This window comes from Gymnoscopelus microlampas (assembly GCF_963454915.1).
Source record: "Gymnoscopelus microlampas genome assembly, chromosome: 9".
Taxonomy (NCBI): domain Eukaryota; kingdom Metazoa; phylum Chordata; class Actinopteri; order Myctophiformes; family Myctophidae; genus Gymnoscopelus; species Gymnoscopelus microlampas.
This window is the reverse complement of record NC_139946.1, coordinates 18,449,148-18,475,222: the sequence shown is the minus strand read 5'-3', so window position 1 is coordinate 18,475,222 and position 26,075 is coordinate 18,449,148. Positions and strand designations below refer to the sequence as shown.

The 26,075-nt window shown below is 42.9% G+C and overlaps 2 protein-coding genes across 3 annotated transcripts in view; one reads left to right on the top strand and one right to left on the bottom strand.

Annotated features, from left to right (window-relative positions):
• Positions 1–6,823: 6,823 nt before the first annotated feature.
• LOC311051425 (ATP-binding cassette sub-family C member 4-like) lies at positions 6,824–10,681 on the top strand (the record flags this gene model as incomplete). The annotated part of the gene is made up of 1 exon (XM_084065991.1): positions 6,824–10,681. The coding sequence occupies one exon, from the start codon at positions 6,824–6,826 to the stop codon at positions 10,679–10,681; it is 3,858 nt and encodes a 1,285-aa protein (XP_083922117.1).
• A 1,473-nt stretch (positions 10,682–12,154) lies between these two features.
• The window catches only part of jak3 (Janus kinase 3 (a protein tyrosine kinase, leukocyte)), a 32,494-nt gene continuing 18,573 nt past the window's right edge, over positions 12,155–26,075 (bottom strand). For both annotated transcript variants that reach the window (XM_084065698.1, XM_084065699.1), the window contains exons 14-24: positions 24,394–24,527; positions 22,459–22,597; positions 19,421–19,572; positions 18,526–18,676; positions 17,142–17,263; positions 15,951–16,140; positions 15,299–15,423; positions 14,454–14,626; positions 13,333–13,450; positions 12,746–12,859; positions 12,155–12,518 (exon numbers count right to left, since the gene is read on the bottom strand). In XM_084065698.1, the coding sequence (XP_083921824.1) occupies positions 12,399–12,518; positions 12,746–12,859; positions 13,333–13,450; positions 14,454–14,626; positions 15,299–15,423; positions 15,951–16,140; positions 17,142–17,263; positions 18,526–18,676; positions 19,421–19,572; positions 22,459–22,597; positions 24,394–24,527 (1,538 nt within the window). In that variant the 3' untranslated portion in view covers positions 12,155–12,398. The remainder of the gene's footprint in view (positions 12,519–12,745; positions 12,860–13,332; positions 13,451–14,453; positions 14,627–15,298; positions 15,424–15,950; positions 16,141–17,141; positions 17,264–18,525; positions 18,677–19,420; positions 19,573–22,458; positions 22,598–24,393; positions 24,528–26,075) is intronic.

Below are 26,075 nucleotides of genomic sequence, written 5' to 3'. Positions count from 1 at the left end.
TCTGGAATAAAGGAATAAAACAAGGATGTTGATGTGACATGGGTGGTCCCAAATGCAGGTTGAATGTAAAACTGTAACTGTAAAAACAGAGGGTGTAAACTGTAAATACGCTTTTTTGGGCATATGTTTGAATCGTGTATTCACTCTAGTGCGCCACCTACAGATCTGGTCAATAGAAAATACCATTGACCAGATCTGTAGGAGGCGCACTTGAGTAAATAAAATCATGTCCGAATATCTGCCCAAAAAGTTGATTTTATACAAAAGATGGGGTTCTAAGACGTTTCCCACCGCAGAGAATAGTCTTTCAACATCATACAATTGCCTTTGTTTCGGTGAGTAGCAAAATAGTTGTATTCATTTTTTTTACTAAAGGTTAGACCTTGCACGACGTTAGTGGATGTTACAGTCTACGGGAATAGCACTGCTCCTGGCAGAGCGATCGGGAGAACGCTGGACGCTCGACTAGCTAGTCCGTTTGGAACCTCGCTCTCCACGATAGCTCCGAGAGTGAGGTTCCAAACGGGGCTAGCTCTGGACCAGAGCTAAGGGACCTGCAACATGAAAGATTAAATAGGAATATTTGTTTTTCAAGCTCCTGAGCCAAACAATAGGAGGCACATCCATAATAAGAAGAACCTCTTTGCACCTCTAAGCACGTCCTCCTGGTCCCCGGTCAATAACTATACAAGGTTTAAGTTGTTAAGGTTTAATGTTAATTGAATGTAGACTCCAGCTCGCCTTGATGGTAAAGTAAACAAAATAATATAACGGCACATACCAGTGCTACGTTGCTGCTACACCTCTGTTGTTGTTGTTGTTGTTTACACACGTTGATGGAAAACTTTAGGACGCCGTATCTCCGAAACACAGCAGCAGCATTTGGTGGACACCCCGTGAGATGAAGGATAGCAGTAGCCTTCTCCTTTTCTGCTGATATTTACAGTCGTATCTGTCGCATGTCGCTCTCTGGCTACTAAACATTATTACAAAAGTATCAAGCTTTTCACAATAGGAAGAAATACTACTTCCGGGCTTAACTTTCAAAATAAAATCTATTTAAAGGTATTTTGGGGCAAAATATAATGCTATGCAGACAGACTGGTGCTGCTAGCCGGTGTTATGACAGAACTAGGGCTGTTTGGAGTTGGCATAGTCATTTTTATTAATTTACCAATCACCTGGTCAGCTGGTCTGAGAAAAGGGGGGTGGACACTTCAATTCTAGCAAGCAAATCTATATTGCCGAAAACAGTCCTCATCCAATTTCTGTTTTCGGTATCATTTTGGTCAAATAGTGCTGGCATCGTGCCTTTGGGGCTCTTTGGAATTGGCATAGCCATTTTCATTAATTTACCACTCACCTGGTCTGAGAAGAGGGGGGCGGACAGTACACCTGGCAAATAAGAAATAAATCTGTATTGCTGAAAACAGTCCGGTGAGTCCGTCTCCTTTAATTTCTGATTTCGGAATCAGTGGGGTCAAATAGTGCTGGCATCGTGTCTTTGGGGCTGTTTGGAGTTGGCATAGCCATCTTCATTAATTTACCACTCACCTGGTCTGAGAAAGGTGGGACGGACACTTCCTGGCAAGCAAATCTGTATTGCCGAAAACAGTCCGCCTCCTTTAATTTCTGTTTTCAGAATCAGTGGGGTCAAATAGTGCTGGCCAGGGTTGCATAACATTGCTCATGGGAAGGCCTTGCACGCCGTGCAGGAACCTATTTTACCAGGAGCACGCGCAGGCACACGCATAGATTTAAAACAACTTTAAATTCACACCTCAACAAAGTTTACAAAGGCTCCCGACTCACACCAGGTGGATTAACATAGGAATGAGCCGAGATGCATATCAATTGTCCATTATGTCCCCCCTAGTCAGTATGAACATTGAAGATTCTTGCAGGGGCCCACATACACGGTCATTTCAATTATGCATGCTCCTCATGGTATCACAACACCACCAAGGCCTCAAAAATAAGGCTCCAAACTTCCCAAAACAAACCAGTAAGGCCATTTCCTCAAACTCACAACCCATCTAACCCCGCTCACTTTGCTAGGGTTGGATGACTCAGGGTTGAGTACAGAGTACAGCAACTTGCAATGGGCCTAGTCTACAAGATACGACACAACATTGGGATCCCCCTGTACTTGTCAAAATATTTCAAAGACGTATATGAAGTCCACGATCAATACCAGAGGCAGCTCCACGGATCATGTTCGACCCAGATTTGGCACAACAATGGGAATGAACTCTTTCTCATGCTATGCAACACAAATGTGAAATGCCCTACCAAAAGGAGTAAAGGAGTGTAAAACCCTACTCACTTTCAAAACTGCCCTAAAGAAACACCTTCAGGAGCCTGCAATTCCAAACTGGCCCCCCTGTCATAGTCCTACTTAACCTAACCCATTTGGGTCAAATTGTGCTGGCACCATGTTTTTTGGGCTGTCTGTCTATCAGTGGGGTCTAATAGTGCTTAGCGTCGTGTCTTTGGGGCTGTTTGGAGTTGGCATAGCCATTTTTTATTAATTTACCACACCTGGTCTGAGGCAATTAAGGGGAGTGGACAGTTCCTGGCAAGCATTTGGTGAGGACCCAAACGCAGGACAGCAAGGCAGGCAGAGTTCAACACCCAAGATTGGGTGATTTAATACAGAATGACAGAGACAACGTTGCAATACAACACTAAACATGATGTGACACCAAACAATGACAATCCATCCATGTCAACCAACGAGTGAACAAGACTAATATACACATGATGGGTGATTACACATGAGAAACACCTGGGGAAGACATGACCATGACATCTGGCTCCCCGTAGCGGCTCGCATTCAGTTTAAAACCCTGTTACTAGCCTATAGGGCAGTGAAAGGAACAGCTCCTTCTTACCTCCGGGCTATAGTCGCTGCTTACACCCCTGCCCGACCACTTCGGTCTGCCACCTCGGGGGGACTGATTGCCTCGTCACTCAAGGGTCCTTCTGGTCGATCGACACGGTCACAACTTTTTTCTGTTCTAAGGATAATTCCTTTTAACAGGTCGTTCATGAAAGTCCTTGCGGTCTTGTTTCCAATGAGAACCTGTGAGCAATTAGGGGTTAAGAGTCTTGCTCAGGGACAAATTTCATTTCATCGACACATATGCTGACATGGCCTGGAATCGAACCTGGGGCAACCAGGGCCTCTGGCTCCCTAGGCGGGCTCACTAACCATTCAGCTATGGCCGCCCCACAATGGTGGAATGAACTTCCCACTTATGTCAGGACAGCAGAGTCACTGCCCATCTTTCGCCGCAGGCTGAAAACCCACCTCTTCAGGAAACACTACCCTTCCTCTTTGCCTGGCCTACTTGTTGTTGACTAGTTGTACGAACTCTTGTTTTATTGTTGTATTGTTTTATTGGATCTTGTTTAGTCGATACACTTATTTGTTTTAGCTCGTGCTCATTTGATTTTGCTATTTTGTCTCATCTGTTTAAGAAAGTAGGTAGCTGATATATTGCACTTTTACCTTAGCGCTAGGTATACTCTTGGTTGCTTGTTTTTGCAGGAAATGCACTTAAGACTTCTGGTGATTTGTAGTTTCGTTCCCTACCTATGTTGAATGCACTTATTGTAAGTCGCTTTGGATACAAGCGTCTGCTAAATGACTGTAATGCAATGACATGACCTAGACAAGACAAGACAGGCAAAATCTGTAACTGTGACAGCAGAAACCTTTAAAAAAAAGTGTCATTGCTAAAACGCTGTTTTTCTGTGGATCATACCCATCAGTTCATTAAGAATTCCAAGTTGGGACCTTATAAGACCACCCACTTACACATACATATTTAATATCTCCTACTTGCGCAAGAGGCTGAGATACTCCGTCTTTACTTTTTTATTTATTTATTTATTATCAGGTTTTATTGGGCCTTGTGTATATTATATTGTTCTTTTGTTATTTGGCTTTTTTTCTTCTCTACTTGATAGATAAATTATATCTCATTTGTAATTGCAATGTGTGGGAGGTTGTACAGAAAATAAATGTACCCACTCTTTTACACCTGTAAACCTGAACAGTAAACTTGGAATGGACTTGTTCAGTGTCAAGTCATAGTCATTCCATAGTACTGTAGATGTTCAGGGGGTAAAGGGAAAAATAATGTACTTTATAAATGACTGTTATTGATTCTCTGAACTTGCCAAAGTTTTGCAATTTGTTTTTCTCTAATAAGAAAAAAACAAGAAAAGCGTTCATACAGTCAAATTGAATGTTTACTTAAGACCAGTTATTTTGTCTGTGCTGGTTCTATAACCCATTTCAGAATCAAGCAGTATATTTTATTGGACTATAATTGTTCATCATTATTGTGTAATGTTCCAGCTAGGTAAGGTGGAGCTCATTTTAACAACTTTACATACTTCTGCCTGGGTAGCTTAAATATATATCATAATGTATTAGTTAATATAATTTGTAGTTAGTAGTTATTAAAGCTGTCAAATGTAGAGGAGTAAAAAGTATGTATCTCGAAATTGTATGTATATGAACAGTACTTGAGTAAATCTACTTAAGGGCTTGTCAACCTACTTCTTTTGAATTTATTTACTGAAATAAAAGTAATGATATTACAACAAATGCTTTACTTTTTACATCACTTTAAAACAAGGCAGGCGTGCAAACAGATTCAGCCTTCAAGTCAAGTCAAAGGTATTTACTTATTTATAAAGCACATTTAAAAACAACTCTCGTTTATCAAATTGCTGTACACCATAGGAAGCAGCTAAAATCACAAATACAAGAACCACAGAATTAAGAAATTGCACGAAGTAGGCTACTTGACAGTTGACAGTGAATGTGGTGGACAGGATACCGTGGCCTGGTTACTGTGTCCAGCCACTAGAGGGTGCCGTTGGTTCAGTAGTGAAGGAGTGTTGAGGATAAACATGGAGGTCCCTTGTTAACACTAAAAACCAAATCATTTTGTGACCATGTTACCATGGAGCACTACTAACCTAACACCAAAATGAATGATTCAACACCATCATACCATAACAGCTCGTGGAGATGCTGAGATTGCTGGACGTGGACACTGGCATCTGAGTCGTTGACCTGCGGTTGCAGACCATCCATCTCAGTTAGCACAGGTCCACCCCAGGGCTGCATCCTGTTGTTCACCTTGCTAACCCATGACTGTATTGAGGTCTAGGGTGGCAGTAGCTTAGTGCAATGGTTCTCAAAGTGGGGTCCGGGGACTCCCAGGGGTCATTGAGGGGGTTCCAGGGAGTGCCCTAGGCTTTAACATAAAAATCTGTTTAACAACTTTAAACATTGGCTATTTGACAATAGCCAATCTGCAAGCTCACAAACCGTGAAGTGAAGTGTTGTAGATTTGTTTATAGATTTATTTTATAATAACAAAAAACATTTTAACAACTAATATCTTGTATGGGGGTCTCTGGCAACAACATTTTCGGTCCATTCAGGAAACAGCTGTGAAGCAAGAACGTTCTGAGTTTGGGCATATAAATCAGTCATTCTCCAAAGGGGATCCCAGGAGTCATTGAATAGGTTCCAGGGGGCAAACTATTGAGGAACCAAATGAAATTAACACTGAGGAGTGTACAGTGTTTCTGAGATAAAAGTTGTGTCAAACTGCAGGTCCTTATGTTGATAAGGATGAGGCCGCACAACTCTTAGCCACGATGCAGAAAGTTTTAATGATAAGAAACCAACGTTTCGACAATTACTGTCTTCCTCAGGGTTTTTTTTTTTCCAAAAACCCTGAGGAAGACAGTAATTGTCGAAACGTTGGTTTCTTATCATTAAAACTTTCTGCATCGTGGCTAAGAGTTGTGCGGCCTCATCCTTATCAACATTATTATCTGCCGTGGCCAGCACCTCATCAATACAGGTGTGCGCTCCATATTCTGTGTTTGCCAAACTGCAGGTCCTTGAAATACAAAAGGTTGAGACTAGAGTACCGAAGTCCTGACGTCACTCCCAGTACCCCTGGGTCAAAAAAAAAATCCCCATAGAGAAATCTTAGATTGTGTCATATAAGAACTGTGTTCCAAAAATAAACAACCAACCGCAGCGATTTGGTCAGGTATGTGACTCTGTGTCGTTTATGATATTGAGTTACATTTGATAACGTCTGCGTTTGGAAAAAAAAATACTTATTTTTTCTTACCCTTGTGATAAATTAGTTCATTTTCACCGTCAGTTGATGCTTCAGATCATATGAATAAAATCTCCAGGCTGATTTGTTTATTTTTGGAACACAGTTCTTAAATCATGCAATATAAGATTGCATCATATGTGTGTACATTGTCTCTGAGATAAAAGTTCTATCTATCTATCTATCTATCTATCTATCTATCTATCTATCTATCTATCTATCTATCTATCTATCTATCTATCTATCTATCTATCTATGTGTACATGTGTGTCAAACTGTGGGTCCTTGAAATAAAAAAGGTTGAGAATCACTGATAATCTGTCTTGATACCTATCACTTCCCACGGGGAACTTCAGTTTTCAGCTTCACCCAGCTGAATAAACATGGGCATGGCAATGGTTTGTGTTGCGTCAACTTGCGTGTGACGTCAGACCGTAGCTATATAAGGTGTAAAGTTTCCTTTAGACATTTGCTTTGACCAAATAAGTCTTACGGAAGGATATAGACTGGCCCCTATATCTAATCCCAACCGAAAAGGGAAAAGAGAAAGGAGAAGAGGAGAGCAGGGAAGAAAAGCACCTAGAAGGAGAGCAGATAAAAGAAGAGCACATTCATGTACAGGAATAAGTGGAATTGATTGATAATCTGAAGATAACAGAATGGTGGAGGAGGAGCTGAGGAACGATGCGAGGAACAAGAGCCCTTTTCCTACAGCAAATGTTTTCTCTCTGGTATTCTTCTCCTGGCTGAACCCGTTGTTTCGTATTGGCTATAAACGGAGGTTGGAGGAGGATGACATGTATGAGGTGCCTCCTGAACATCGGTCTGAGATAGCGGGACAGGAGCTACAGAGGTGCTGGGATGATGAGCTTAAGAAATCCGCTGAAGAGCAGAGGCCACCTAAACTCACCAAGGCCATCATTAAGTGCTATTGGAAGCCCTATGCATTGCCGGGCATCTGTACCTTGATTGAGGAGTCTATTAAGGTGATGCAGCCAGTGCTTTTGGGGAAGATAATCCAGGATTTTGCGAATTACGACCCAGAGGTCACGAGGAGCCTGTATGGATACGCTGTTGCGTTGTGGTTCTCCACCATGTGCCAGTCCATGGTCAATCACCAGAAAGTATTCCTTGTCCAAAGAGCAGGCATGAAGTTCAGAGTTGCCATGTGTCACATGATCTACAGAAAGGCCCTGTGCCTCAGCAGCACTGCAATGGGAAAAACCACCACGGGTCAGATTGTCAACCTCCTCTCCAATGATGTTAACCGCTTTGACGAGGCAACTGTCTTCACGCACTACCTGTGGGTGGGGCCTCTCCAGGCAACAGCAGTCCTAGGGCTGCTATGGATGGAGCTTGGCCCATCGTGCCTGGCGGGAATGGCAGTCCTAATCATCCTAATGAGCATTCAAACCATGTTTGGCAGAATTTTCTCCATGTACAGGAGTAAAACTGCTGCCCTTACTGACAGTAGACTCCTTACCATGAACGAAGTGGTGTCTGGAATCCGGATCATCAAGATGTATGCCTGGGAGAAACCATTCTCAATGCTGGTTTCTGAAGTCAGGAGGAAGGAGATCTCTTTGACCCTGAAAAGCTCCTTTCTGCGAGCCCTCAACATGGGCTTCTTTTTCTCTGCCAGCAAGGTCATCCTCTTCGTCACCTTCACGGTCTACGTGCTGCTGGGGAACACCATCTCGGTCAGCCTCATCTTCGTGGTCGTGTCACTTTTCAACGTTGTGCGCCTCACTGTCACCCTGTTCTTCCCCGCTGCCATCGAGAAGCTGTCTGAAGCCCGCGTCAGCATCCGCAGGATCAAGGATTTCTTGCTGCTGGATGAGATTAAGAATACCAATGCTTCACTGTCACCAGAAGATAAGAAGGAGGTGTCTGTTGAGATTCAAGACCTGATCTGCTACTGGGACAAGAGTCTAGACTCTCCATCTCTTCACAACATCTCCCTTTCCGTTAAGTCAAAGGAGCTCCTGGCTGTAATCGGACAAGTGGGGGCTGGAAAGTCCACCCTGCTGAGCTCCATCCTAGGAGAGCTGCAGTGCGACAAAGGGACGTTGAAGGTCAATGGTCAGCTGACCTATGCCTCCCAGCAGCCCTGTATTTTCCCTGGAACCATCCGCAGCAACATCTTGTTTGGCAAAGAGCTGGACCCTCAGAAATATGAGAATGTCCTCAGTGCCTGTGCACTCAAGAGGGACCTGGAGCTGCTTCCAGATGGAGACCTGACACTGATTGGAGACAGAGGAGCCAACCTCAGCGGGGGGCAGAAAGCTCGAGTCAACCTGGCCAGAGCTGTGTACCAGGATGCTGATATTTATCTTCTGGATGATCCTCTGAGTGCTGTGGACGCGGATGTTGGGAGACACTTGTTTGACAAATGTATCTGTGGCCTTCTGAAGAACAAGGCCCGCATCTTGGTCACCCATCAGCTCCAGTATTTGGATGTGGCCAACCAGATTGTGGTTCTTAATGAGGGTCGCATGTTGGCCAAGGGCACCTTTGCCGAGCTGCAGGACTCTGGCCAGCTCACCTACCTGCAGGAGAAGCACAAGGAAGAGGGTCAACAGGCTACCCACAAGAGCCCCCCGCGCAAGCGCACCCTGTCCCAGGAATCCATACGCTCCATCAGAGAGTTAGCCGAGCTACCAGCAGAGGCGGTCCAAACATTGGCGGAGGAGAGTCGCTCAGGGGGAACCGTCGGGGTGGGCCTGTACATCAAGTACCTGCGTGCTGGAGCCAGTATTATGATCCTGCTGCTTGTGGTACTCTTCAACATTCTGGCCCAGGCATCATATATTGGTCAGGACTGGTGGATTGCTTACTGGGCCACACAGTATGTCACCGAAGAGCAAGTGGACCTGGCTTACAACCTGGGCATTTATGGAGGTCTGACTCTAGCCACCGTGGTCTTTGGCATTGTAAGAAATGTGATGTTGTTCTGCACCCTGGTGAAAAGTTCACAGGCGCTCCACAACAGCATGTTCAATGCCATACTCTGTACAACCGTGCACTTCTTTGACATCAACCCAGTAGGAAGAGTTCTTAACAGATTCTCCAAGGACATAAACCTGCTGGACACCGCCTTGCCTTGGAGCATTGTGGACTTATTTCAGTTGTTACTGCATATCCTTGGGGTGATTTTTGTGGTGGCGTTGTCGAGCCCCTGGATCCTCATTCCCGTGTTCATCCTCTTTCTCCTCTTCTACTCCAGCCGCCGGTACTTTCTGGAGACGTCCAGAGACATGAAGCTTCTTGAGTCGACCACTCGGAGTCCTGTCTTCTCGCACTTGTCGTCATCTCTACAAGGTCTGATGACCATCAGAGCCTTTAGAGATGAGGAGAGGTTCCAAAAAGCGTTTGACGACCATCAGAACCTACACTCATCTGCATGGTTCCTGTTCCTGGCCATGTCTCAATGGTTTGGCCTCCGGCTTGACATCTTATCCTCCATGTTTGTTTCCATCACCGTTTTCGGCTCCCTGCTGCTCAGACACCAGTTGGATCATAGTGCAGCGGCCCTGGCACTGACCTATTCCATCACACTTATAGGCATGTTCCAGTGGGCAGTCCGGCAGAGTGCAGAGGTGGAGAACATGATGACGTCAGTGGAGCGAGTGATGGAGTACACAAAGTTGGAGAGTGAAGGATCTTGGGAAAGCAACGAGCCTATTCCTCTTGAGTGGCCCAGCCAAGGTCGGGTGACCTTTGAAGGGGTCAGTTTATCCTACAGTGCTGACGGACCCCTGGTCCTGAAAAACGTGACTGCCACATTCAACCCTAAAGAAAAAGTTGGCATTGTTGGAAGGACAGGTGCTGGGAAAAGCTCCCTGGTGTCAGTCCTCTTCCGCCTGGCAGAGCCGCAGGGCGAGATCAGGATCGATGGCATTCTCACCTCTAAGATCGGCCTCCATGATCTGCGCCAGAAGATGTCCATTATTCCTCAGGATCCAGTACTGTTTAATGGGACCATGAGGAAGAACTTGGACCCTTTCGACCAGCACTCTGATGAGGATCTGTGGAAGTCTCTCGAAGAGGTCCAGATGAAGGATGCGGTGAGCAAACTGCCTGGTAAGTTGGAGACTGTTCTGGCCGAGTCGGGCGCCAACTTCAGCGTCGGTCAAAGGCAGCTGGTGTGTTTGGCCAGAGCCATACTGAGGAGGAACCGCATCCTCATCATCGACGAGGCCACAGCCAACGTTGACCGCAGCACAGATGAGCTGATACAGGAAACCATACGAGTCAACTTCAAAGAATGCACCGTGCTCACGATCGCTCACCGCCTCGACACAATCATAGGCAGCGATCGAATCCTGGTGTTAGACGCGGGACAGATAGAAAAATACGATGCACCCTTCCTCCTGCTCCAAGACCAGGAAGGCATCTTCCACAAGATGGTGCAGCAGACAGGAAAGCAGGAAGCAGCAGCCCTGCTGGAAGCAGCCAAACAGGCTTACAACAGCAGAAACCGACCCAGCACAGATAACGGACAATCGGACATGTAACAACATCTGGTGATCTTTGAGACAGCCCTGTAAGTGGTGGGGTTTTGGCCTTTTGATTACCTTTCATTGAAAAACATACATTAATGATATTTGTACATATCTGTTGTCAAAAGGATAAAACCCAAACCACTCTACCGATCAGTGCCACATTTCTTGTGCACGCTGGCAGTAGGCCAGGCAAGTAGATCCCTGAATCCTTTTTGTGTGAATTAGTCCGATGGGAAGCAATGCAGTTATTTCTTGGGTCAGCATTTTATAATTTATTTGGACTTTATTCAGACTAGTGCCGTTAGTACCTGGTCTCAGTACTTGGAGGCCAGTATGACATCAGTACTGTTACAGCGGCACAAACTACACGTATAAGGTTGGCCAATCCACAAAGCCGACGAGAGGCACAGACAAGACAGACAGACAAACAGGATAGACATTCCTTGAATGTAAAATTTAGATCAGAAGATGTATAGAGAGGAAGGAAGCCAAGGGAGGAATGATAGAGAAGACAAGCGAGATATGATGGTTGTCGAATCGAGCTCGGGTCCTCAAGACTCTTTTTTTTTTCTGCCAATGTTTTAAAATCTTTCCCCCGACATACTGTATGTCCCAAGGAAAAGGTATCAGTTTGGGTTACAACTGATTGAAAATAACTCTGCACTTGACTTCTAAACTCATAAAATATGTTCATAGTGTATGTGATATTGGTAAATTCCAATGCCGGAATGTATTCCGCGGCACCCCTGGACTCACGGCACGGCACCCTAGGGTGCCACGGCAGACGGCAACCACCTCCAGAGACAGGAAGGAGGTTTTAGTCACATTACGTTTCAGGAAATGGAAAAAAGTGGATCCAATCTAGTTGTTAGTCAAGCTATTGCTAATACTTTTCATTGGTTAAGTCATTTATAAAACCCATGGACAGACAACCACTTTCAACCTGGTGTCTCTGTTTTGGTCATGTTCATTATAGGTCAAAAGTTTCAAAAGTTTCAAAATGTTTCAAGCTTGTAGATCGGCTATTTTACTTACTTTCGGCAACACTGTCATACCGACAGTCTTTATGAAAAAAATATATGATGAAATTTGGAGAAGGTTTCTGTCTGACTAGCGACGGACAGCGCAGAATGACGTACGTGCCAGTAGCCTACAGTTCCACACCAGAAGGCTTTTCACATTCATCTCAGAGTGTGGGCCTATGAGCATGATTTGTGACGTTTGGAAGCCAATTCTGGTCCAATATTCAACTTACACAAGTGTTGATATGTAAACGTCAAGCCTCCAGAGTGCATACACTGAGAATGGACTTTACAGTGAAGTAGGGGACATCTTATGTCCAGTAAACCTTTAAACAGCGTATTCATAGATTCTGGAAGAAAGGAGAGATGAGTAGATATAATTTTCATGTTAACTTTTCTGTGTAAGAAAGATAAATCTTATCAGCAAATTATATTTGTCTTGTTTGTCAGTTTGGCTAATCTCGCAAACACCACTGGATATATAAGAGCCAAATGTATTGTGCATGCCTTCAAACAACTTTATTGAAATTGTCAACCAGTACATCTAAATGTAAGAAACTATATTGAGAATTCCAACCACTACATATGTGCTAGTTATTAACATACTCTACCATACGGATTGTTAGAATATGTTTTATTCATAAAAAATATTGTATATTACATGTTACAAAATCTGAAAAAGAAAGAAGTCAAAGGTTGACTCTCTCTCAGCCCTTGGGGTTCTCTCTCTCTTCCTGAACGATGCTGCTGATTTGATCTCCCAGGGAAGAGAAAGATGGACGTTCATCAACGCTATACGCCCAGCATCTCTTCATCAGACTGTACACCTGTACAATTAATCAAAAAAGTAATCAAAAGATTAATCGCTAAGAAGTTAATTGATAGTTGCAATCCCCAAAGTATATTACTATTGTGGGCAGCGATTAGGGTAAGTAGCAGTCTCCCTCATAACCAATAACATACTCTTCAGATCAACACAATTCACACATATTTTAAATACTGCATATTCATAATGTGATGAGTTTACACAGGTATGGGATGGGAGTGAACCTACCCTGGGTGGGCAGATAGGGGGCGCCGGCAGCCTCCAGCTGTTTTGCAGGAGAGTCACAAGATGCTCTGAGATGGATGGACCATGCATGTCGTTCCCAATCTGCTGCATGTACAGCTGGAACAGCAGGATGGATGACACAGCATGTCATACAGGTATACACAGGAGCACTGATATACATATCGTCGCTGTTGGGTGGAAACCTTGTATGTCCAAAACCGTTCCTTTTTATTTATTTATTATTTTAAAAACATTTTAAAATAGTGAAAACAGGCGATCTACAAGCTCTCACATCGCGAGGTGTTGTGAGCTTGTACAGTAGATCGGCTACATATTTTCACTGCTTTTGCGCGACCATTGTGATGAAGTTAAAAATCTTGTATGAAAAAAACATACACATTTGAAACATGGAAATGTGAGTTTTCTGCCCGACGGCAACGATATGTGACATGAATACGAAGCAATTTTAATGTAATTTAACTAATGTATTCAGAGTTTAAGCAATACGCAGGTTTCTGCTGCATATAGCCACTGATGATGTGGCCTATCTAGTATCTATCTAGCATCTATCTGATGCTGTGTTCACATACTCGTTTTGGGTTGCAGTTGTTCTCGCAGTAGGAGAAGAGCTCGTGCAGAACCACTCCGAAGCTCCAGACATCTGACTTGTGTGAGAACTTGGACTCTGTGATGGACTCTGGTGCGTACCTTCATCACATTAACACAATTCACACCACAGTAAGAGTAACACAGTAACAGATTAGCAGGAGCGTACCTATGTTCCCTCGGTCCTATGTTCCCTCTGCCCTACAGTATATCCCTCTCTAAACTATAAGACTAACCCCAACCCCTAACCCCAAGCCTAACCCTGGTGGGGTGGTGGTGGTTGGCGTCACTGTCTCGTTCAATGCCTTCCATTCTCCTGCCCATTTTTGTATTTTATTTATTTAACCTTCATTTAATCAGGCAGAAATGATTTAGGAACAGATTCCAAAAAAAAAGAAGTGCCGTTGAGAAAAATAACTGTGAAAAAAACAGCATTACTTTGAATGCCTTCCCTCCGTGAATGCACAGAGGCCAGTTGAAATACAGATGTTTATAAGTTAGGAGGTTTGCCGTGGGCCCTCAAAAAATGCCTTGGTTAATGGCCGTTATTGTATTATCCATTGTGACATACCGTACTGTCATAGAGCCCAATATTTAAATCCCTTATTCATCCCTTCATTCTAAATCAGAGGTCTTCAACATTTATCAGGCCAAGGAACCCCTTATCTGAGAGAGAGACGAAGCAGTGACCCCCACCACATTTTGTATAAAATTGTGTTGCAGATTAAACTTTTTCATAGATTTCAAAGATAGCTTCATAGAAGTTTGACAACACTGTCATGTTGGATTCATGTTAATGTGTATTTTCAAACATTTAACCACTTAAACCACAATACTTAGTAAACTTGACCTTTCACTCTGTACTTAGTCTGCCCTTTTTTCCCTCTACACCAAACCTCTCTGCCGAAAATAGCTGATCTACAAGCTCACTGCGAGGCGTTGTCTGCTATTTTTGGCTAAAGTTCTCAGAATAGGAATGCTCCGGTTCAAGTGGTTAATGTAAAAAAAAAAAAAAATCCTATGACGCAAGGATTTGGTGGCCCCCCCTAACTCTGAGGACCCCCTGTTGAAGACCCCTGTTCTTAATTATTTAGGTGTAAAGTACCAGAAAATTGGGCTTTCTCCAGGGTGTGTGACTTTGTAGTACTCTTTGTCGATGGGAATGATCTTGGTCAGGCCAAAGTCAGCAATCTTCACCAGATTCTCGCTGGCCACGAGGATGTTCCTTGCTGCTAGGTCGCGATGCACGTAACGCTTACTCTGCAGGTACTCCAGACCCTAGGTATCAAGACAGAGCATAGATATAGTACATATATATATACAAAAACACAGAGGATCCCATCTGTACAGGTGTTAGCATCTTTTTAAACAAAGATGAGTTTAAAGTCATACTGCAAAACATACATTTTAGTAGTCCTTTTGGCGACACCTCGTCTGTCTATGGTCTGTTAGAACTGTGATTCCCGGAATTCGGTTCAAAACAAAACTACGGAAGTACCTACCGCTCCAAAAACGAATGCTGCAGGGTCCTAGCGCTGAGGATATTTTGGAATGCAACAATGATGTTATCAGAAATGTTATGTATTAACTTTAAAACACATAAATACATTGCTGGTACATTTCCGTTTCCTGCATCATTTTTTTTTGGGTGGGGGGCAGACACTCCTGACTAAAAATAGGGGTTAGAGTTGTCAAAAAAACACATTTATGTGGAATGGTTATTGTGAAAAATATACCAGTGAAAGATTATATCAAAAATAACGTGTTTAATTAAAGTTGCACAGTATGACTTAGAAGCTGTCAATCTATATGTCCCGAAATGATGATACAGTTAGTAGTAACTTTAGTAGTAACTTTTGTTTTGAAAGTCTTCTTTATGAAGAACTCGACTCAAACTTGCCACTTATATGACCACTTAACACTATAATTTACTAAAAGTTGTGTTCGTACTTTACAGATCTGCGAGGCGAAGAGCAGCATTCGCCTAGAGTTCACGTGATCTGGTTTCTTCTCCAGGTAACCAATCAGGCTGCCGTGTGGTACATACTCCATCACCAGGCTCATGCTGAGGCGGCCTGCACAACAACACGTCAACAGACAAGCTCAAAATGGTTGACAAAAATGTCCATATGGACAGTAACAAAGTGCATTTAATTTACTACTGTACTTTGAGTACTCAATATTTTTTGGAAGCTTATGAATTTCACCCTACTAAATTCCAAAGACAAATATTTAATCCAGGGTTGACACTCACATTTGGCCCAGATGTATCCCGTGCAGGTCATTTATTTCAGCAGGAATCGCAAACCTCTGCACACACAACACATTTAACCGCTTGAACCCCAGCATCCATATTCTGGGGGGAACATTAGCCAAAAATAACAGATCTACAAGCTTGTAGATCTGCTATTATTGGCAAAAAAGACTGTAGATGGAAATAAGCAGTCCAAGTACAGTTTTTATAACTCAGGTCAGTCTTTCTAAGTCTAGTGGTTAAAGCCGATGGATCACGATCACTTGCTGAAAATAGCCAGATAGCTTGTAGATCTTCTATTTTCGGTGAGCTACGCGTGAGAGTGAAATAAGGCTGAACATTATGTACCCATGCTGTAGCACACTCCTCTGTACTTGACGATGTAGTCACAGTGCAGCACACTGAGTGTGTGGATCTCCTTCTGGAAGGCCTCCAATGTGGACGCTTTGTTCTGCTGCAGCTTCTTCACTGCCACCAGCTCACCTGTGTTGTCTCCCAGTGGGTCATACCGACACAGCTCAACACTGCCAAAGTTCCCCTAGAGGAGAAATAATAATGATAATAAACATACACATAATGATAAGGGTTATGATAATGATAATAATGATTGGGGCTGCAAGTAACTATCAATAATTTTCTCCAGCTCTTTGGTAAACAGAAACTACGTTTTCAGTCACCAATTTCAACCAATCAGGAGAGAGAACCCATTTATTAGCTTAAATTCTTTATTGTTCAAGTTCAAATTTTGTCTGCTAATTTGTTTAGTTTTGCTTCATCACTTCAAATTTCACTTGTTTATCATGTAGGCCTATGCATTCTCTCTCCTAATTGCATAAAGTTGTGAACCCGACCTGAAAATGAATTTTCTGTTCAAAAAGAGCAGGAGAGATAGGGAGACCTCTGTTACTAAAAAAAACACTGTATAGCAATTATTTTCTCCGCCAGGAGACTATTGTTTTCGTTCTCGTCCTTCCGTGTGTCCACCGAGCTAACATTGGTCAAGCTTCACGTGACACGTGACAATATATTGAAAGGGTGTGCTTTGATTGGCTAGCGAGACGCATGACGAAATAGAGCCCTATAAATAGGTGTGTCACTTCAAAACATTTTTTACATGTTTTGAAGTGACATCAGTGCCATCAGCCCAGCTAACATTGGACATGTTAGCTTGGCTGATTGAACATGTTAGCCAAGCTAACATGTTCTAATCCTTAGATGTTCTAATCTAAGAATCAGAACATTTCTAGAAAACTATGGTTAAAGATAGGGTAAGTGTAAGTGATTTCCTTGGGTTAAAATAGCACGGGTCTGCTGGCGGAGACTTGTGCTCCGAGGAGCACATTTTCTAGTTACTGTTGGAATACACCCTGGTTGTCTGAGCGAGAAAAGGAAGAAAGTATTGCTTAAAAATGTAAACGCTTTGTATACTGTGGTGAAATAAGTTTGGATAACCTGTTATCCACATAACATAAAGTGTCATTTGAAGCTCTGTGAGTTCGCCAACGCTGCCCTCCAGTGGTGTGACAGAGTAGTGCTTACTTTCCCCAGCTGGGAGATGTGACGCAGGTGTCTCTCCTCAAACACCAGCTGGTGGGCGGAGCTAGCTCTCCAGAAGGCGTCCTTCTGTGGGAGGGGCTCTGCCGCGTGCAGGATGACATAATCTGCCGAAGACAAGACCACGCAAAGCAGTTAAAACCATGCAACAACTTCAAAGGTAAAAAAAAAAGCAGAGGTGTAAAGTAACTAAGTACATTTACTCAAGTACTGTACGTAAGTACAATTTTCAGGTATTTTTTACTTTACTGGAGTATTTCCAATTTTTAGTACTTTTACTTCTACTCCACTACATCTCAGAGGCAAATATTGTACTTTTACTCCACTACAATTATCTGAACACTTTAGTTACTAGTTACTTTGCAGATATAAATTATTACATTATAAATTAAGCATACATTGACCACTGGTAAAAGCTATAGTCATCATCCTACTACATACTACATCTAGTCCAGAATGCAGCTGCTAGGCTGCTAGGCTGCTTGGTGTCACTTGTAGATCAGTTCGTTTTGGCAAGGGACCCTTCCTTGACATGGGCGGGCCCCTTGCCATTCCACTGCCCTGGTTATACTTTAAGAGTGATTGTGTCTTCTCTCTTGCTGAGGCCCCTTTTGTAAGTTTGAAGATGTTTTATTGTCACATACACATCCGATAACGATACAGTGAAATGATTGTACTTTAAGCTTCAAAACAGTGTTGATAATAGTAAGTACTAGTAACGTACATAAACAAGATTACTGTAGGCCACTAGGATAGAAAAGACAAGGAAAGCAATTGTAGCCTACTGTCAAGTATCAACAGTTATCTGTGCTGCCAGTGAAATGGTATTTTTCTATTTGGAAATTATCTAGTTAGTAAAATCCTAATTTATGGTCAATGTGGTTACGTGTATATACTCTCAGAGTTAAATAACACTGAGGATTGTGTTATCTACCAGTATCTACCGTCTATCTGTCAGTATAATGCACTGGTCCTCAAGGGGTCCTTGAGGGGGTTCTAGGGGGTCCCCAGCTAAATTGGTTAATACAGCATCAAAATTAGTTGAGCCACTTTAACCCTTATATACATGAGCTATTTGAAAATAGCAGATCGACAAGCTCACAAACGCGTCGAGATTGCGAGCTTGTCGATCTGCTATTTTCAAACAAATCGTGAAGAACGTGAAAAACTTTGAGTATTTTTTAAACATTTTAACAACGCAAATCGCGCATGTTAACATATTTTCAGACAGGGGTCTGTGGCATAACAAATATATTAATGTTGGGGTCCTTGACCTGAAAATGTTTGAGCACTGGTATAATGTGTCTATCTGTCATCATGTTCTATCTTACAGCCTGATCTGTCAGTCCGTATAACAGCAGTAGGCTACCTGAAGTGATGAGACTGTTCAGCTGGCGGATGAGGCTGCGACAGGAGGGTCTGAAGGCGGGTCCGTAGTTCATACACTGACCAATCAGATCAGCTAGCTCCGTCCACTGGGAGGGCGGCAGCTGCCTGCAGCTCTCGTAGAATTCACGCTTCTGCATCAAAGAAGATTCAGGTTGGCAAATGCTGTTATTGTACAGTACGTAGACTGTATTACATGCTGTTATTGTAAATATACTGTATAATAAGTACATTATGAACATGTTCTCCTAAAGCAGACCATAACAACTTTCAACCTGCCGTTTTGGACATGTCATAATTGTCAAAAGAATAGATTTTGGGCGCTCGGTTGGCACAGGAGGGGGGGGGAGAGACTGGGGGTGAAGTATCTGTCCACTGCATACTTATAGTTTATCGTGGTAAAAAACACTCATAATAATTATATTGCAGAGATTTTAATTTATTATGAAATTATCCTCCGTCATACACTGGGATCATCTGGCTTTTTCTTAGCTGCAGTACCACTTAATATATACTTCCGCAAGGTTCCCAGTTCGATCCCGGGCTGGGGCGCTCACCCTAGAGTTAGTGTCGAAGTGTCCTTGAGCAAGACGCTGAACCCCTAATTGCTCCCGATGAGCAGGTTGGTGCCTTGCATGGTTTCCTCCGCCATGTGTGTGTGAATGGGTTAATGGCACAATCAATGTAAAGCGCTTCGGATAGAAGCGCTATATAAATGCACCATTTACCATTTACACTATTTTTGGCGAACGTTCACCCCAGAATAGGAATGCTGAAGTTAATAGTTTTAAGCGCATTTTGATAATGTTAATCACAATTATTTTGGCCACAATCATCGTGATTTCCGTATCGACCCAAGTAAAGAAAGGCTGGTTTACACTCTTGAGGTCCCAGCCCAGCAGAGGTGCGTTGCCGTTGTTGAAGATCTCCCACACCGTGGTTCCAAAGCTCCACTTATCACTCTCTAGACTCAGGTTTTCAGGGGCCTCCAGGATCTCAGGGGCCAACCAGGGAATTCTGTCCGGGAGAACTGAACACGCACGCAGGGACACACGCACGCACGCACGCACGCACGGCACGCACGCACGCACGCACACACACACACACACACACACACACACACACACACACACACACACACACACACACACACACACACACACACACACAGGCCTGTCACAGTCATTACATAATCGCGTAATCGCAATTATTTGAGATAATCACAATATAATATTTTGAATGAAAACAGTGGCAGCTAGAGCCGTGGTACTCAAGATTTTTCGTGTCAAGGACCCGCAAATTGATATATATTTGACCGCGAACCCCCATTTGAAAAGGTTTTGTGCCAGGGACCCCCAGAAGATTTGTGTCCACTTTCTAGAATTTTCTACAATGTTCAAAAATAGCAAATGGACAAGCTCGTAGCGCAGAGGAGGAGGCTGGGGAGGTGGAGGGAGTTTGATCACAGGCACAGGCACCATAGGACCACAATGGAAACAATATATATATATATATATATATATATATATATATACTGTATATATAAATAAATACATATATATATATACACGGACAGGGGCGGAACAATTGTCTCGGCCACGCTTTTGGTCTGGCGGAGATAACAAAATGTATTTTAGCACATTTGAGCAACAAATTCCCTTCCTGTAGTATAGCTTCCTCCGAAATCTATTTGTCAACAGTGCTGAACAGAGTGTCTGCTGTGTGGCACCCCCATATCTTCAAAGCCTGATCCAACCCTATAACCTCTCCCCTCACTCAGCTAACATAGGGAAGCTTTCAGAACCTTTCCTAAAACATCCGGGACAACGCTCCACACGTCCCAGACTCTTCTCCCTTCTGGCTCCCTAACTGTGTCCCATTGCAGTTAGAACTGCAGACTGCACTCCCGATCTTCCGCCGTAATCTGAAGACTCACCTCCACCCGTAGCACTTGCCCTAGCCTCGATTACCTTGCAGGCTTATGCAAAGGCTAACATGTAATTTATATAGCATGTTATGTAGACAGATGTCAGTTTTGTTTTTTGGCCTGGCATCCTATAGTTTCAATGCACATTATTATTTATTTTTGGATATCATAATGTTTAGACTGATGATTCTTGGTTTACCTATGATCCTAGATTACTATTTCTATGCATTTGATATATTACCTTGTGTTTATCTTGCTTACTGTAAATTGCTCTGGATTAAGAGCGTCTGCTAAATGCCTAAATTGTAAATTGTACAGGGGACTTCCAGGTTGTGCTGGTGCTGTATTGGGGATCCCAACTCTTTGACTAAACCTTTGCTGATTGGTCAGACTTTGCATGACATTTGCGTCACTGACTGGACCAATAAGTAGTAGCCTGCAGAATAACCAATAAGTATAGGACTGCAGACTTTTACTGAAGCAAGACTTGAAAAAACATATTTTATCCACGGTGTGAGAAATGTTCAACTGGACAGTCCACCTGAATGGAATACCATCATCACCACCATTCCATATCTATCACGTGCCTGTTGCAATAGGGCACGAGGTGTACCACTTTGTTAACGATGACGTGGTCGGGTTAATTGTGCACATTTTCAACACAAGGTCCTTGCGCTGGATGAAGGCGCACCCAGTGACGTCTGGAAGAGAACCTCCCTTTGAGGTTCCCTCCAAGCGCTTCGGCCACACAGCTGTAATGATAGATAATATCATCTACATATGGGGGGGTAATAAGTGGGGGGGTAATAAGTGGGGGGCTTGCTGCAACGTGCTTCATGCCTTTGATGTCGACACCCACAGATGGCTGAAGCCCATGATTTCTGGGACTGTTCCAGAGGCGAGGTGCCACCATTCGGCCTGTGTCTCGGATAAGGTCATGTATATCCATGGAGGATACATTGTGCGGACTAGAACTGCATCTAATGACATCTACAAGTTGGACACCGTCACAATGGTTTGGTCTTTAATTAACACCAGAGGCACTCAGGCACTTAATTCATCATGGCACTCTGCCACCATCATCGGGACAAAGATGTTTGTATTTGGGGGCCAAGTGGACCTGTCTGTGCATCACTGCTACAACAGCATCAGAGTGTTTGACACAGAGACCAACTGCTGGCTGAGCACACCCTCTACACAGCTTCTTCCAGAAGGACGCCTGGGTCATTCAGCCTTTGTCTACAATGGAGAGCTGTACATTTTTGGTGGCTGCAACATGAACCAGAGCTTCAATGATCTTTGGAAATTAAATCCAGAGACCTTCTCCTGGAAGAAGGTTGAGCCGAAGGGGAAAGGCCCGCCTCCAATGACTTTCATGTGCTGTTGCATGGTGGGAAATTGTATCATCTTTGGAGGATACTACACTAATGACCTGTACACCTTAGACTTAAGTCCTGGTTTGAAGACATTATGCAAGCTAGCAGTTATTCAGTATGGTCTGGAGCAGTCAGAACTCCCACCAAACATCAGGTGGGAACTGGCAGCCATACCAACAGCAACAGGAATAAAACAGCCCATTGAAAAAGATTCCTGCCCATCTCCTTGAACGGATTCATAAACCACAGATCACAATCCACAATGCTCTTTTGTGTGTGTTACAGTGTAACCATTAATAAGAGTGCTTCTTGTTTGGTGCCTGCACCGAATTAGCACCTTTTGAGTGCCGTTTTGATCAATAACAAGATCCAGGTAGAATCGGATCGCATCTTATATTGAACAAAAGTTGTGTTGTTTGATAATGGAAGAAAGGTTGGCAGATTTTTACCCACCAGCTAACCAAGGCTAATCAGGCTATAGAATGCATCGTTTCTTTGTTTTTGTGGAATTATGTTTTATGGGGAAAAGTGCCTTGTTTTTTCTTTGAGGTATTTAAAAAAAATTATAAACACGAAAAGGCACGAAAAGGTCTAATGTAAATATGAACGCTACCCTCTCTGTCCAGCCTTGACACGTTGATGCCCGGGTCGCTGAGCTTGATGAAGGGTGAGCTCCCCTGAGACAAGTCTCCTTCTCTGGCCAGCAGTACGTTCTTAGCACAGATGTTTCCATGGACAATGTTCTCCTCCTCCTGTGAAACAACAGGACACAACGCCATTAAATGCCGACAGTGGTTCTCAACCTTTTGCGGACGAGGGCCACCCCTTGAATATCTCCAAATCGTTCGGCCCACCCATCTGACCATGACTGGCTGACGTGTTTAAGTGGTCAGATGGGTGGGCCGGCCGCATACGTTTTGAGAGCATGTAACGATCAATCAAACGATTGTGTTCCGGCTTGGATCAATTGAACTAACATACTAGTCCCATACTAGTCCCTATTTCAAGGTTTTAAAGATAAGAAAAAATATTGTGACTTTTTAATTTATTTTATACAGCATGATTAAAATCTTAGCGTTTTGTCAATTATTTAGGGGCCCTCTTGCAATATCCCCAAGGCTAACTAGTGGCCCCGGCCCACAGGTTGAGAAACAGTGCTTTAGAAGACAGAAAAAGGGAATATTCATGACAAATATAGAGAAATGCTGTTGACCTGGAGTGACTGCATACTATAGCACGTATGTATCCAGAATGTAATAATGCTGTGTGACTCGTGGATTAATATTGTTTGTGTGTGTGTGTGTGTGTGTGTGTCAGAGCTTATTTTAATGATCAATCAATTGATTGTGTTCTGGCTTGGATCAATGGAACTAACATAGTATACGTATATATATATATATATATATATATATATATAGTGTAGTTACTATGTATTGGTATCACAAAGAAAACAAATTTCTTTTTAAGGTTTTAAAGGAAAAATGCCATGACTTTTTTTTCTTTTACATTATTCTATAATATTAATGTTATATTATCATTCAAATCTTAGTGTTTTGGCAATTATTTGTTGGCCCACTTGCAATACCTTCGCGGCCCACCCTTGAACCCCGCCCACAGGTTGAGAATCACACATTTAATGTCTGTTAAGGTGAATCCCTTAAAGGGGCTACACCATGAATTTCATTTTTTTTTAGGTTTTTAGTATTTTTTGGGCTCCCCAGTGTCTCTTGTACCCCAAAAAATATATATTTTTTAACATTCAGTCATTCATGCTCATTTCATGGATTTCCTGAATGGGCGTGTCTGAACAGGCCATTTCAGAATGGCTGTGCAAGTGATGTCACTTGCACTGATTTTGCATTGACGATGGCCAGACAGAATTGCTCAGTAGCTCCCCCCTGCCCAATAGGACGTTTTGGTATTGCAGCTGAAAAAGCTTGGAATGACAGACAGTCAGATTGTGAGAAAAACGATCTGGATGTTTTTTAGGCTTACAACCTGTTTAAAACGTATTAGGGGGCAATATTTATATATAATATATTTTTTTTTAATTCATGGTGTAGCCCCTTTAACCCTATTTAGTGCTGTGAGCTCTTTAATGAGTTTTTGATATTGTTCGATTACATTATTGTCATGTATAATACGATTGTATACATCACACTGATGAATGGAAGCGAACTTGTCTTCAAACTGCCATATTCAATTCATTGTCAGTAACATTTCATTACTAATGACAACTCGTAGGGCAATTGTTTATGGCGTGGCTACATAAAGGAGGCTAGCTGTCTATAAGAGGTGTGTGTGCGCGTGTGTGCGCGCGTGTGTGTGTGCGCGTGTGTGCGTGTGTGTGTGTGTGTGTGTGTCCGGAACCAGGTAAATCTCACAAACCACATACAATCATTGCCAACATTTCCTGTGCATGCTACCAGTTAATTGTGTACGTACAGTACGTAGAGGCAAATTCCCAGTTACGGACACTAAAGACTGTTCCGATCTGTCTGATTGTAACTGCAAGGACAGAAGAGCACCAAAGACTTGATCATCTCACCAGGAAGGTGAGGGCCGAGACGAGCTGTTTAGCTACGTCAAGTTTCCAGCTCACTGACACGGATCTGCCCCCCTCTACCCTCTTCAGGTAGAGGTCCAGGGCCCCACACTTGACAAACTCCTGCACCATGATGTCTGCAACACACACACACACACACACACACACACACACACACACACACACACACACACACACACACACACACACACACACACACACACACACACACACACACACACACACACACACACACACATGCCAGGTGAGGTCAAGACTAGAGTGTGCAGTGAGGTGTGTGTAACTACATTGTGTGTGTGCTGTCATCAGTGCTTTATCATCATGCGTGATGTATAAGAATGGTGTTTAAAGTTACACCTGGCTTACTCAATCTGAAGATGTGATGGTGGAATTGTATTTATTTCATAGCAGATTTTTAAACCTATATACTTTGTTGACTGAGGTCTCCAGTAGTCTACTGTATATCAAGGGTTCTCAAACGTTTTAGCTCAAGACCCAAAAGAGAAATAAGAGACATTTCCGGTTTGCTCCGTGTTGTGAGCTTGTAGATCTGCTATTTTTTTTCTTTATGTACATTTTTAGAGTTTTAGATTGTATCTATGAAATACTTTTGAAAGATGTTGGAATTGCTTTTAATTGATGAAAAGTTGAGATCTTTTTGTTTAAACTGTTTAAAATCTTTTGAAATAATATATATTTAAATGTAGGAAATTCTACCCTGTTTTTTCTCCTCTACACCAAATCTCTTCAAAAATAGCCGATCTACAAGCTCAAAACTTACAAGCTCAGCAACGCGCCGAGAGCTTGTAGAATGGCTATTTCCGCCAAATGTTCACCTGAGAATAGGGACGCTAGCACTGAAAATGTTCCTGAACCAGTCGAATTGGACTAATTTAACCCTGTTAACGCAGGCTTCCTTATATATTTTGGGCATGCCATTATACTGTTAGTAGCCTAGGCTCCTATGCTTAAATACTCCATCATACACCGGTGTGTCGCACAGTGAAATGAACTGATCTACAATCTCAGCACTTGTAGAGCAGCTATTTTTTTCATGACAAAGTATGAATATTTCAATAGCGACAGTGAGAAGAGAGACAGGACAGGCAGAGAGTAAGAGACTGACACACAGTAAACGGTCCCCCCGGCCGGTAGTTGAACCAGGGACACGCTGAAGTAAGCATTTTGTGCCCATGTGGTAGTAACTTTTTTTTAATGAATACATTTTAATTCAGTCCAATCTGTATGGTAGAGTATGTTAATACAATATAACTTATACAATTGGGGTGGTTGTATTTGGTCTCCCTGCTCTTCTACAGTATTTACAGACACATTTAGATCGTGTCAAAGGTTATGTCTCACCTAGACACAGGATCTGACACGAATTTTTGACCTGATGGTCAAGAAAAGATTCAATTTATCCCCTGAGTAAGCATAAAGGCCCTATTAGCCCAATGGTAAAAATGTCCGGGGGTAGAAGAGGAAAGTTACATAGTGCAGCTTTAATCATTCTTGAGGTGTTAAAAATACTCACTACACTGCCTGAGGAAGAACTGTATAGTGGTTGAAACATGTTGCTATATTTTCTTTTTGGCTTGATATTTGTTTCTCTTTTTAAAGATGTGAGCTAATATAAATTCATCTGTTTGGACAAGTGGACACAA